The 13,882-nt window shown below is 36.5% G+C and overlaps 2 protein-coding genes across 2 annotated transcripts; both read right to left on the minus strand.

Annotated features, from left to right (window-relative positions):
• Positions 1 to 3,029: 3,029 nt before the first annotated feature.
• Positions 3,030 to 10,543, minus strand: LOC128528605 (uncharacterized). The gene is made up of 15 exons (XM_053501558.1): positions 10,461 to 10,543; positions 10,139 to 10,293; positions 9,921 to 10,042; positions 9,012 to 9,073; positions 8,758 to 8,853; positions 8,399 to 8,577; positions 8,181 to 8,302; positions 7,982 to 8,043; positions 6,405 to 6,508; positions 6,245 to 6,317; positions 5,909 to 6,087; positions 5,691 to 5,812; positions 5,522 to 5,583; positions 3,388 to 3,655; positions 3,030 to 3,185 (listed from the first exon to the last, which is right to left on the minus strand). The coding sequence occupies exons 1-15, from the start codon at positions 10,526 to 10,528 to the stop codon at positions 3,105 to 3,107; spliced, it is 1,755 nt and encodes a 584-aa protein (XP_053357533.1). The 5' UTR covers positions 10,529 to 10,543; the 3' UTR covers positions 3,030 to 3,104.
• A 109-nt stretch (positions 10,544 to 10,652) lies between these two features.
• LOC128528829 (uncharacterized) lies at positions 10,653 to 13,626 on the minus strand. The gene is made up of 12 exons (XM_053501981.1): positions 13,211 to 13,626; positions 12,965 to 13,119; positions 12,735 to 12,856; positions 12,559 to 12,620; positions 12,367 to 12,462; positions 12,043 to 12,197; positions 11,810 to 11,931; positions 11,626 to 11,687; positions 11,429 to 11,524; positions 11,076 to 11,230; positions 10,843 to 10,964; positions 10,653 to 10,718 (listed from the first exon to the last, which is right to left on the minus strand). The coding sequence occupies exons 1-12, from the start codon at positions 13,309 to 13,311 to the stop codon at positions 10,653 to 10,655; spliced, it is 1,314 nt and encodes a 437-aa protein (XP_053357956.1). The 5' UTR covers positions 13,312 to 13,626.
• Between the last annotated feature and the right edge of the window lie 256 nt (positions 13,627 to 13,882).

The following is a 13,882-nucleotide window of genomic DNA, read 5'->3' on the forward strand; positions in this document are numbered from 1 at the left end:
ACATGTTCCCCTACCAGACAGAAGTCATGCTACTACAGGTGGTATTTCTTGGTTCCAAGAGGAATGGGGGGCTGCGTCCAATTTTTAGTTTTCGCAGGGTGTACCACTATCTAAAATAAATAAATACAGCTTCAAAATGTTGACTGTCAAAGTGACTGCTCTCAAATCCTACCAAGCGATTCATTTGTGACAATCGATTGAAGGACGCTTACTTTCATATAGAAATATTGCCACAACACAGGAGGTTCCTGAGGTCTACTTTCAGGGGTGAAGCTTACCAGTATCGGGTCCTTCCATTTGGTCTAGCTCTCTCATGACTGGCTGGCCCAGTCTCAGTAGCTAGTGCTTCGACATCAGCATGTCGTCCTAGCTCATCTTTGTTTCTAGGATTGAAACACAAACGTCAAATCCATCCTCAACACCCTAAAGGAAATCAAGCTAGACCAGGAAGTGACTATCACTGTCAGAGATCTTAGCTCTCATGGCAGCTGTATCCACGGTGACACCTTTAGACCTTCTGCACATGAGAGCATTTAAGTTGTGGCTAAGACAGGGGATTTCACTCTAGGGCCAATCTCCAATAAGGGTTACGCGCGAGGTGCTTTGTACCCTTCCTATGTGGTTCAGACCCCGGTTTCTGACTCTGGGTCCCACGCTAAGTTTGTCCTGTCGTTGCAGATGCTATGGACAGACGCTCCCCTCATGAGGAGGGGTACGGTCTTAGATGACCGACCAGCCCAAGGGAGCTGAAGAGGAGCGCAGCACATCAATTGCCTCGAAAGGTACTGTCCAGTCAATCTCTGACACATGGGGAATGGAAACATTTGTAGCAGAGGTGAACCTCTTTGCCTCATAAGATCAGCAAATGTCCCCTTTGCTACTCTCTGACTCTTCCAGCCCCCCTGGGTCTGGACACCTTGGCCCGTACGTGGCCCAGGTTACGCCTTTATGAGTTTTTCCTGATAGCTCTGCTCCCGGGAGTCTTTGGAACCTCCCGAGCTTTGGAACCTTCACGTTCGACCTTTCAGTGCTGGAGCTTCTGCAGGAAAAGTTGTCCTCGGGCTTGTGCCCTAGTACTCTCAAGACGTACGTAACTGCTATTTCAGCCTGCCTCGTCCTGATCGATGGGGTTACTGTGGGAAAACACCCTTTTAGTTACCATTCATGCCATTCAACCGTTCCATTCATGGAGCTGAACGGTTGAGGCCACCCACTAGAGCCACAGTCCCTTTTGTGGGTTTTATCTATCGTGCTCAAAGGTCCAATTAAGACCCCTTTTGAACCACTAGAGTCAGCGCCTCAGGTTTCTGACCCTTAAGATGGTTTTTCTAATGGCCAATACCTCGCTAAGAGGATTGGAGATCTGTCAGTCTCCCCATCCTGCCTAGACTTTGCCCCTGGGCTAGTCAGGGCCATTTTGCATCCTCACTGAACTATCTTCCGAAAGTTCCATTCTCAACATGCACCCTATTGTTTTGAAGCCTTCTGTCCTCTGCCTTTTATAGCTTTGGAGCAGGAGAGACTTCACTTACTGTGTCCAGTACATGATCTTAAGATTTACGTCTACCGCATCAGCCAGTGGCGTAAGTCAGAGCAGCTTTTACCTGCTTTGGAGCCGCAACCGGGGGGCGGCCGCCACTACACTGGGTGAGAGATGCTATTGCCCTCTCCTGTGAGGCGCGTGGGCTCACTTCGCCTCTAGGAATCAGGGCTCATTCAACTAGGGGGATCGCTTCATCTATTGCATTAGCAAGAGGTATTCCCCTGCGGCAAATGTGTGCGAAGCAGGTAGACCCAGTCCACTGCCGAATTCTTTCAGTGCTGGAGTTTCTGCAGGAAAAGTTGTCCTCTGGCTTGTGCCCTAGTACTCTCAGGATGTATGTAACTGCAACCTCACTGAACTATTTTCCGTAAAGTTCCATAAACCCATCATGCACCCTATTGTTTTTAAAGCCTTCTGCCCTCCGCCTTTACAGCTTCGGAGCAGGAGAGACGTCATTTACTGTGTCCAGTACGTGCTCTTCAGATTTATGTCCACGGGTCCTCGAGTTAGCTGCCCAGGCATAGTTCTGAGACCTTCTTGGCCTTGTGCGCACATGCTACACAACCTTGGAGTCCAGACACTTGCAGTGCGGTGATGTTGGTACTCTCGTTCCCATAGCGTTTTCACGCAGCATCGAGTGTAGCCTTTGAAAGGGAACGTCTCGGGTTAGTTTGCTCTAACCCTGTTCCCTGAAAAGGCGGGAACGAGATGCTGCGTCCTAATGCCGCACTGCCTACGTGACCGGACGTCCGTTCAGACAAATCAATCTGAGGAATGTTCACTCCTATTTATAACCCGCAGGTGCGTCTCATCAGATGATGTAACATGACCGAGGTTATAAAAGCCAAAATTTGGCGTGTTTGATACACACATGCTTCACAACCGGCACAACCGGTTTCCCATAGCGTTTTCACGCAGCATCTCATTCTCGCTTTTTCAGGGAACAGGCTTACAGCAAAGTAACCCGAGACGTTTACTTTCTTTACAGAAGTGTGTCGGGATTCTTCAACTCAAGCCATAGCTGGCCAGTGTCTAGCACAGTTTCTAATTCACCATAAATTGAATAAGTGACTTTAATAGACAGTATGCAATTTAATTTTATTAGAGCAAGTGCAGCAAAAGCAAGTGCAGACCTTCTTTAATATAGCAGTGAAAAGTGAATACAACATGACATAAACATAAACTAAAATTAACTCAACAAATGTGCTAACACATGAAAAGGTAACAGATGTAAGACACAGTAACAGAAAGTTGAAACACAGAAACTAATCAGTAACAAACTGAAGGCATGTGCACATGACCAAGACCTGTGACTTGCAAAAGCTAATGGGTACTGTAGTCCAGACCCTCCATAGCACTACTCTGTTGAAATAAATGTTGAATAAAATAGACTAAAATGAATAAATAAATGAATAAATAAATAAATAAATAAATAAATAAATAAATAAATAAATACATACATAAAAAAAGCAAATAAAGAAATAAACTATATGGTATATATATATGTATGGCTATATGACATATTTTATTGTTGTTTTACACATCTGCTTAAAATAAAGAATTATGTGTAATGTTGGATAGTGTAGGACCGTCTTCTGTTGTAGCGCCTCCTTAAACCAGCACAACAGCCGCACAGCAGACACTGACAAAAATAAAGAGAAAGAGAAAAGAGACATAGGGCATAAAGAAGAGATTCTGATTATTTGTTCATGTTTCTGCAGTTAACAATGCATCACAATAACCTTAGTTACTTTCTGGAACTAACAAATACATGTATATCTAAAAAATACATATTTCTTCTTCTGAATAGCACCCACAGTAGAGGAAATTTTGGCAACACTCACGCAGAGTAGAATCCAGCATGGTATGAGAATAACTATTATAGCACAGGGAATGATGATGCCCAGGATCCATGCAGAACTTCCCCCAGTGGTGGTGGTGTTTCCTTGGACTGTGGCAGTCTGTACTGCAGTGACAGGGGCTGCTGTCGTGGTGGAATCTGACAGACCACTGATTTGAAGTAGTTTAGAAAGAAATTCACCTGGTGTCCACTTGATGACACCTTCCACAAAGATGTATTCTGAATCAGCTATAATTGCAGTACCATTAAACCTGAAAGGGAAGAAAAATTGTGTTCCATTTAAATTTCATTCTTTAAATGTTACATTATGATTCTTTACAAAAAGAAAAAGAGTTTGTATTAACTTCTTAAAAATAAATAATAAACTATAAATGCCATCCTTTGTTTTGACAGGCTAAATTATTTGCCTGATTTAAACTTAATATTCACACATTTAAATTTTCAGTATGTCACTGATGAAGTTCTTCTGGTCAGTGCTTAAATATTTTATATAAGCATTAACATGTTTTTCCTCACAGAGGCTTGGGAAGAGTGTACTGATTCTACAAACCCTTTACAGCTACAGATTACTACTTATGTGGGAGTTCATGCCTCTATATTTGAGCGTTGTTGCTCTTAGTCCTTCCTGTCCAAATAACTGCTTTTTAAATATTGGGATATGATTTTCTTTCTCCCCCTTAAGACCTATTGCCAGCTGACAATTTTATGTTTAATTTTCAAAATGTGTTGCTGGCAATTATTTTGGTTTCATTCCTGACTGTGTTTTAGTAATAGACCTAGCAGTGATTTCTAGTGTACCATTTAAGGTTTATTTAGTTTAGCAGCACAGTGAAATTACTATTATAATTATTATTATTATTATTATTATTATTATTAGTAGTAGTAGTAGTAGTATTAGTAGTAGTAGTGCCTATCTTAATGTCAGAGAGCTTATACAACATGGCTGTAGTTTTGTCTCCCTTGATGTGGACCTGCCATACTTTGTTCTAAAAAAAGACTGGTGAGGATATGGTGAAAAGTAACAAAAATAACTGAATAAGGAGGATGATTTACCAATAGCATTGACCAGTTAACGGCGTACTGTACCTAAAATCAGGGATTTGACTGATGTGCTTAAAAAAAAAAAAAATAAAAAAGGTACTAAAAGATTAGATGGCATTCAGACTGAATTGTCATTAGGATATCACTGCATTGTTGCTACATTAATAGAGTTTGCACAGCAACCTCTTTATGCTTGTTATGTGAATATATTAGGTCCATGCTATGTTGTAGAAGACGGCATTAATTCATATTACATTCTTCTTTTATGTACCACATTTATGGTATGCAGCTAGCAGGTTATCTGTGCATCTACAGTACAAGTCCAAGTTTGGACACACCTTTTTATTCAGTGTTTTTTGTTTAGTGATTTATTCTCTATATTCTAGAACAATACTGGATTTTTGCGATTAAATAACAACAACAGTCAGTTGTTATTTTAAGATACAGAGATCAGGTATTCTGGAACAGTATTGTCAAGTGCATTTGAAAAAACCCATCAAGCACTATAATGAAACTGGCTTTTATAAAGACCTTCCCAGAAAAAGGAAGAGCAAACTTTACCGCTGCTGCAGAGAAGTTAATTTACCAGCCTCAGAAATCACCAATTAACCACACCTCACAGTCAGATTAGAGCTATTATTAACGCATTACAGGAGTTTAAGTACCCATCTCAACATGAACTGTTCAAAGGAGATTATTGCATATTTTGGATGCCTTCAGCATGGTTTTCCAAATAACAAGAAAAAAATAAAATAAAAATTAGAATAGACCATTGAATTAGAAGAAACTTTTGACAAGAACTGTATGTCACGTTTAAAGAATTTAGGATAAATATCCAATTCAATTCCTCTCCCCATCACTTTGTAAAGAGAGGCACTGCATTGAACCTGCTCACAAAATGGCAATGTACTGTAATAAGCACCCGTTAACATCTGATTGGACAATGTAAAAAAAAAATTGAGAACCTGGCAAAGAATGTCTAAGAAAGTATCATAAACTTTCATGAAAGATAATATTACAATTTTGTAACATCTATTTTTGTAAAGCAGCACTGAGATACAGATAAAGGCACTTACGTGTAATTGGCCCATGGAAAGACAAATGGAGGAGCATTTTTTGCATTCAGAATTGTGTTCAGCTAAAAGGAGTAAAATGTAGTTAATTATTAATTGTTTATATGTTTGCATTTTTAACTGGGTAAATTATTATTATTGTTGTTTTGCTAGTACAGTGGCTACTGTGTACCAGGGTGTTGGTGGTGTTTTGGATTAATTCATAGGTTTCATTCCTCAGCTGAAGATCCTTGGAGATGGTCACATCGCTGATTTTGAATTCAAAGCTAATACTGTATGAACTGTTGTCAATGACTGGAAGGTGATTTATGAACAAAATTACATATCACACAATACATTTAATATATCTTATTTAAAATGTATGTACAGGCTACTAAAATTGAGACTCACTCTCAAAGAGAACATCGTTTATGCTCACAGGTTCATTTAGTTTTTGCGTTGTAAGATCACGTGCTTTTATGATTTTTGCATCCAACAGAGTGTGAGCAGCATTGAGAACATCAGTTTTACTAGGAATTTTGGACAGGTTCTTAAAAACCAGACGAATCTTTATCATGACATTCCCCAATCTATAGTATAAAAGAGAAATTATAAAATGTAAAAAAAAAAAAAAAAAATACATCAAAATGTAAATCATTTTTTAAAAAACATAGGATTATGGTGATAACCATCAAAATAAAATGTTTAAATCTATCAATTTAATGCACGTGAATGAATTGAACATACATGATTGATGTATTTGATTGGGAAGTTGAAGTAACAGGTTTAGTGGATGCTGGAAAAGCTGTTGTAGATAACACTGTAAGAGAAAATTATTAACTTTTACAGTTCTCGGGGTGGACAGTGGATTTTGATTAAGCAGGAGGAGTGGTGCAGTTTGACATACCGTTGATGTTGAGTATGGCAGAAAGAAATCCACTTGATGTCCACTGGGAGACACCTTCCACAAAGATGTATTCTGAATCAGCTATAATCATAGTACTATTAAATCTGAAAGTAAAAAAATAGTGTTTTATTCTTTAAAATTCCTTTTAATTCATTGTCACATTCTAATTCTTTAAACAAAAGAAGTTTGTATTTACTTCTGAAAAAAAATATAATAAACTATTTATGCTGTCCTGTGTTCTGACAGGCAAAATTATTTGACTGACTTAAATTTAATATTCACACCTTTGAAATTACCTATGATCTGTGATTAAATGTTCTAGAAAAGCCTTAACATGTTTTTCCTCGCAGAGGCTTGGGAACAGTGGCATGATTCTACAAACCCTTTACAGCTACATTTTACTATTTATGTTGGAGTTCATGCCTCTAAATTGACTGCTTTTTAAGTATTGGGATATAATTTCCTTTCCCCCTTAACAATTGTATGTTTAATTTTCAGAATATGTTGCTTGCAATTGGTTTTTTAGAATGCTATTTTGGTTTCATTTCTGACTGTGGAATGAAGTAGATCTAGCAGTGTTTTCTAGTGTACCATTTAAGATTTATTTAGTTTTACTCACTCTCACTCATCTTCTATACCGCTTTATCCTGTATTGCGGGGACCTGGAGCCTATCCCAGGAGGCTTAGGGCACGAGGCAGGGTACACCCTGGACAGGGTGCTAATTTATCGCAGGGCATATTTATTTTTATGTTTTATTAAAAATATTGTCTTTAAAAACAAACATTTGTTTGTTGTCACATGTACCCTGCTGCTCAGTGAATTTATTATTATTATTATTATTATTATTATTATTAGCCTATCTCAGTTACCGCAATTTTACATAGCTTGTAAAACATGGCATAAAAGCAGTAGATACCAGTAAGAACATAGGTATAGACATAGATATGTCTAGGAAAGTATTATAAACTTGCAACACTGTTCCCGTTGTGTTCTTTAATATTATTAGGACATCGTGGGAACTTCATGGTGTTCTCTGTAGTGTTATTGGGCACTATTCATGCAGTTTAAAATTCCTGAATGCCATCCAGTCAAGCACTATGGAATGTGCAGAACAAACAAGTCTGATAAATGGAGGCTTCACCCAGCACAGTGTAACTTTTCTTACCATTTTACATTTTTGAAGAAGCTGATGAATGTGAAAAGATTCAGCCAAGATACAGCTCCAGTTGGAGCAGTAAGCCTTATGGGCTAATAGTTGCAGCTGGGTAGCACTGGGATTTGAAGCCATAACTTTTTGATTAAAAACCCACAGCTTTCACTGTTAAACAACCACTAGTGAAACAATACTAGCTCTAAGCTGTACTAATCTTCCCATTCTTAGACAAGATTTTTTTCACCATTTCTACACCATTATTATTTAATGTCATGAAACCTTCCAGTTTAATGTAAGAGCTCAAGCACAGAGAGATGTCTTAAATATTATAACTATCTTATTTTGTTCTTTAAAGACATTTTATAATTGTGTGTTATCTAGTTTTGTAAAGCAGCACTAAGTTACAAAAAAAAAAAAACTTACGTGTAATTGGCACGTGGAAAGACAAAAGGAGGAGCATCTTTTGCATTCAGAATTGTGTTCAGCTAAAATAAAGTAAAATGTAGTTAATTATTAATTGTTTATATCTTTGCATTTTTAACTGGGTAAATAATAATAATAATAATAATAATAATAATAATAATAATAATATTGTTTTGTTAGTACAGTGGCTACTGTGTACCAGGGTGTTGATGGTGTTTTGGATTAAATCATAGGTTTCATTCCTCAGCTGAAGATCCTTGGAAACAGTCACATTGCTGATTTGGAATTCAAAGCTAATACTGTATGAACTGTTGTCAATGACTGGAAAGTAATTCATGAACAAAATTACATATTAAACAATACATTTAATATATCTCATTAAAAATTTAGGTACAGGATACTAAAAGTAAGACTCACTCTCATAGAGAACATCGCTTATGCTCACAGGTTCATTTAGTTTTTGCGTTGTAAGATCACGTGTTCTTCTGATTTTTGTATCCAACAGAGTGTTAGCAGCATTGAGAACATCAGTTTTACTAGGAATTTTGGACAGGTTCTTAAAAACTAGACGAATCTTTATCATGACATTGCCCAATCTAAAGTATAAAAGAGAAATTATATACTTAATAAAATACATCAAAAATGTAAAAGATTTATAAAGAATAGCTACTAATTAAGTAAATATTAAACAAAAAATCTATGTTATTAATTATAACTAAAAAAGGAGACATTTAATACATGATTAAAACATGAAAAATAAATATTAGGTTACTTACATTGGTGCAATCTCATTCAGGAAGGCCTCTGGTGTTGTGGTGCCTATGTCTTGGAAGTAGTACTCCATGTGCCCAATAATCTGGTTCTCAGAACTCCTGGTAGTAGAAATTTATGTTACAAAAAATTTCATAACATAAAGCATTTCACTGCATATTTAAGCATTTCACTGCTTATTATGCTGTATATGTAGTGAATAATAAATATAATTAAATTAAAAATGAATTTTAGTAAATGTATTCTTCTGGGAACTTACATGAAATTAAAGCTATTGGGTTTAAATTGTTCTGCACCAGGCTTATTAAGCAATGCGTTTAGCTGCAGACAAAAAAAAAATATATTAAAAGAAAATATCACTCATGTAGTGAAGTATCACTCACTACAGTTAACATCATGCTTATTAAAAAAAAGCAGAATACAGTGAAACCTTGGATTATGAGTAATTTGGTCTGGTAGCTTTTTGCAAGACAAGCAAAATTTTTAAAATAAATTTTAACTTGATAAATGAGCGAGGCCTTAATATACGACAAGTATGCATGCGCTTTGTATCCCGGGCATCACAACTGAGCCAATGGTTCTTCTCTCTCGTGCGCTGCGGGATTGTGAGTAATCTTCTTCCATGCTCACTTTCAGTGCGCGTGCATCACTCGTATAAACAACATCCGTGCCCGTGTATACGGTTAACTATAACATTGTGACCACATGTGTGTGACCACATGTAAAGCAAAAGTATGTGTTATTAAAGAGCTTCCTTGTTAAAGATCTAGTTTCCAGAGTCTCTGACACTGTCAAAGAGCAGTAATTCTGTTCGTGTTCGTGTGTGTGTGCGTGTGTGTGTGCACGCGAGTGTTATTGGACAGGTTCCTTGTTAAAGAATTTTGCCGACAGAGCAGTGTTTACATTAGTGAGTGTGTGTCTTACACAGTAGCCCCCTTCCTCATCCTCTCTTCTCTCATCTTACTTCAGCTTCACACACACACACACACACGCGCACACACTAATGGAAACACTATACCCGGAATTAATTATGCTCACAAACCTTGCAAGGTTTAACGGTATACTGTATAATATAATATGTTTTTAATTTAATTTAAATTTGGAACAATTCTATCTAAAGACATTTTTTGTGGGTTTTTATAAATAAATTTATATAGTGTACACTCACAGCATTGTTTATGATGATCTCTACTTGGTTGAAAGTTTTGTTTTTGAGGTCAGGATTCTTTGGCATGCTGATGTTACTGATGTTAAATGTGAAGGTGACTGCATATGAGGTGTTTGAAATTTCTGTGGAACAAATCACATGTAATTTAGATTATCTCAGAAAGAATCAGTATTTTTGAACAGTATGAAATAGTTTTGTTCAGATAATATAAAACATACTTTCATAAGTAACGTTCAGAATTTTAACAGAGTCAGTCTGGTTTGTAAGTTGATTTCTCTGAAGACTCTGGATTGATCTGAGGACAAAACTCTCACTAGGAACAGGAAAGGAGGAATTGAAGACCATCTTGGCCTGTACAAGTGATGAACCAGATCTGAAAAGACAAAAGTATTATGGTGATTATTTTTCAAGGTCATGAAAAAATTTTAATTCATTATTTATTTTTTATTAATTATAATCAAATCAGGAAACATTAAACAATCTTTGTAAAAGCACACAGATTATAAATGCTAATTTGTGAATTAGTATAAGGACACATACACAGGTGCAAGCTCCTTCAGGAAGGCTGCTGGTGTTTTTGCATCTCCATCTTGAAAGTAGTAGTCCATGTTACCATAAACCTGATTTTTTAAACTCCTGGAGCCACAAATAAAAAATAAAAAAAATCTTTAATCTTATTCATTTAAAATAAGACAGTATTTTGTCTAAAAAGAAATAAACGCTGAAGTGAGCTTACATGAAAAAAAAGCTTTGGGGTTGAAATAGCTCTGCACCCGGGTCATTTAGAAGTGTGTTAAGCTGGAGATAAAAAAAAATCACTTTTATTAAAGGATGGGGTCAATTGCTGCTTTTAATATTAAACTCTGAAATTGGATCACAGTTTGTTGTTGTTATGCATAAGGCTATTTTAATTTACACTCACAGCATTGTTTATGATGATCTCCACTTGCTCATAAGTCTCATTTCTAAGCTTAGGATTCTCAGGCATGCTGGTGTTACTGATGTTGAATGCGAAGGTGACTGCATATGAGGTGTCTGAAATTGCTGTGGAACAAATCACATATGACTTAGAATATCTGATAAAGACTTTACATTTATAACTAAACAATTTGAATCGTATAATTTTGTCTCATAATTTACACAATAAATGCATACCCTTAAAGCTAAAGTTCAGCAGGTTTACAGAGTCAGTAAGGTTTGTTAGTCGATCACTCAGAAGTATTTGGATTGCACTGAGGACCAAACTCTCACTCGGAACAGAAGAGGAGGAATTAAAGACCATCCTGGCCTGAACAAGTGATGACCCAGACCTGAAAAGACAAAAGTATTATGGTGATTATTTTTCAAGGTCATAATAAAAATGAATGAATGAATGAAATTCATCATTTAAATAAATTTCATCATTTCATTCTTCATCAATTATAATCAAATCAGAAGACATTCAACAATCTTTGTGAAAGCACACTGATTATGAATGCTAATTAGTGAATTAGTATCAGGAAACGTACACAGGTGCAAGCTCCTTCAGGAAGGCTGCTGGTGTTTTTGTATCTCCATCTTGAAAGTAGTAGTCCATGTTACCATAAACCTGATTTTTTGAACTTCTAATGCCCCAGAGAAGAAAAAAAATAAAATAATTAAACTATTTCATTGAAAATAAGACAGTATTTCGTCTAAATAGAAATGAACGCTTCAGTAAGCTTACGTGAAAAGAAAGCTTTGCGGTTGAAATAGCTCTGCATCCGGGTCATTTAGAAGTGTGTTAAGCTGGAGATAAAAAAATAATCACTTTCAATAAAAAATGAGGTCAACTGCTGCTTTTAATATTAAACTCTGAAATTGGATCACAGGTTGTTGTTATGCATGAAGCTATTTTAATTTACACTTACAGCATTGTTTATGATGCTCTTCACTTGCTCATAAGTTTCATTTCTAAGCTTAGGATTCTCAGGCATGCTGGTGTTACTGATGTTAAATGTGAAGGTGACTGCATACGAGGTGTCTGAAATTGCTGTGGAAGAAATCACATGTGATTTAGAATAGCTGATAAAGATTTTACATTGATCACAAAAAATTTTGAATAGTTCAATTTCATCTCATAATTTAAACAATAAATGCATACCCTCAAAGGTAAAGTTCAGCAGGTTTACAGAGTCAGTAAGGTTTGTCAGTCGATCACTCAGAAGTATTTGGATTGCACTGAGGACCAAACTCTCACTAGGAACAGGAGAGGAGGAATTGAAGACCTTCCTGGCCTGAACAAGTGTTAATCCAGACCTGAAAATACAAAAGCATTACGGTGATTATTTTTTAAGGTCATGACAAAAATTTTATTCATCATTTCATTCTCCATTACTTATAATCAAATCAGGAGACATTTAACAATCTTTGTGAGAGCACACTGATTATTGAAGGCTAATTAGTGAATTAGCATCAGGACACGTACACAGGTGCAAGCTCCTTCAGGAAGGCTTCTGGTCTTTTTGTATCTCCATCTTGAAAGTAGTAGTCCATGTTACCATAAACCTGATTTTTTGAACTCCTGATGCCCCAAAGAAGAAAAAAATCCTTAAAATAATTCATTAAAAAATAAGACAGTATTTTGTCTAAATACAAATGAACGCTTCAGTAAGCTTACGTGAAAAGAAAGCTCTGCGGTTGAAATAGCTCTGCACCCGGATCATTTAGAAGTGTGTTAAGCTGGAGATAAAATAAAAAAAATTACTAAAGGATAAGGTCAACTGCTGCTTTTAAACTCTGAAATTTGGATCACAGGTTGTTGTTATGCATGAAGCTATTTTAATTTACACTTACAGCTTTGTTTATGATGCCCTCCACTTGCTCATAAGTGTCATTTCTAAGCTTAGGGTTCTCTGGAATGCTGAGGTTACTGATGTTGAATGTGAAGGTGACCGCATATGAGGTGTCTGAAATTGCTGTGGAAAAATCATATGTGATTTAGAATAGCTGATAAAGACTTTGCATTGATGACAAAACAGTTTGAATAGTATAACTTTTTCATAATTCAAACACTGAATGCATACCCTCAAAGGTAAAGTTCAGTAGGTTAACATAGTCAGTAAGGTTTGTTAGTCGATCATCCAGAAGAATTTGGATTGCACTGAGGACCAAACTCTCACTGGGAACTGGAGTGGAAGAATTGATGACCATTTTGCTTTGAACCACAGCTGAACCATTTCTGACAAAATAAAGCAATGTACATTTTTTAAATAAAAATTTTGCTTGAGTATTTAATTAAGTATTCTCATATATTTACGAAAAATACATACATTAATATGAGTGTTTCCATAGTCCTTGCAGATGTTGTGGATCCCGTGGACGAAATAACTTCAGTTGGTGTTAGTGTTGACACTAAAGTTGTAGCTGTCATGCTTTCTTCTATACTGGTTGTCTCCTGAATAGTAGTGGTTGGAAATAGAGGACTTGTCAAGATGGATAATTCTGCTGTTGTTGGAGCTTGTGTTGTGTGTTCAGTGGTAATAATCAGTTCTGTAGCTGTTTTTTTTGTTGACAGTATAGTTGTAGCTGTGCTTTCTTTTGTGCTTGTTGTTTCTGCAATTGTAGTAGTTGGAAATACCACACTTGTGAAGATGGTTGTTTCTGCTGTTGTAGGTGCTGTTTTTGTTGTATCTTTTGTTGTGTCTTCAGTGGTAAGAGTCAATTCTGTGGTTGGCGTTACTGTTGACAATAAAGTCGTACCAGTTGTGCTTTCTTCTGTGCTTGTACTTTCCGCAATTGTAGTAGTTGGAAATAGAGTACTCCTCGAGATGATTGTTTCTGCTGTTGTTGGTGCTCTTTTTGTTGTAACTTGTGTTGTGCTTTCTTCTGTGCTTGTTGTTTCTATGATTGTAGTACTTGGAAATACAGTACTTGTTAAGATAGTTGTTTTTGCTGTTGTTGGTGCTACTGTTGTGACAATTTGTGTTGTGTCTCCACTGGTA

The sequence above is a fragment of the Clarias gariepinus genome, chromosome 8 (genome assembly GCF_024256425.1).
Source record: "Clarias gariepinus isolate MV-2021 ecotype Netherlands chromosome 8, CGAR_prim_01v2, whole genome shotgun sequence".
NCBI classification, from domain to species: domain Eukaryota; kingdom Metazoa; phylum Chordata; class Actinopteri; order Siluriformes; family Clariidae; genus Clarias; species Clarias gariepinus.

What these genes read in the sequence shown, in the direction of transcription:
- LOC128528605 (XM_053501558.1), bottom strand. Translation starts at nt 10,528, where the DNA reads ATGGACTACTACTTTCAAGATGGAGATGCAAAAACACCAGCAGCCTTC. An exon ending in AGATCATCATAAACAATGCT is followed by an intron (nt 9,074 to 9,920) that starts GTGAGTGTACAC and finishes TTTTGTCTGCAG; the next exon opens with CTAAACGCATTGCTTAATAA. An exon ending in AAGCGATGTTCTCTATGAGA is followed by an intron (nt 8,303 to 8,398) that starts GTGAGTCTTACT and finishes ATTACTTTCCAG; the next exon opens with TCATTGACAACAGTTCATAC.
- LOC128528829 (XM_053501981.1), bottom strand. Translation starts at nt 13,311, where the DNA reads ATGACAGCTACAACTTTAGTGTCAACACTAACACCAACTGAAGTTATT. An exon ending in ATGGAAACACTCATATTAAT is followed by an intron (nt 13,120 to 13,210) that starts GTATGTATTTTT and finishes TTATTTTGTCAG; the next exon opens with AAATGGTTCAGCTGTGGTTC. An exon ending in AGAGCATCATAAACAATGCT is followed by an intron (nt 11,688 to 11,809) that starts GTAAGTGTAAAT and finishes TTTTATCTCCAG; the next exon opens with CTTAACACACTTCTAAATGA.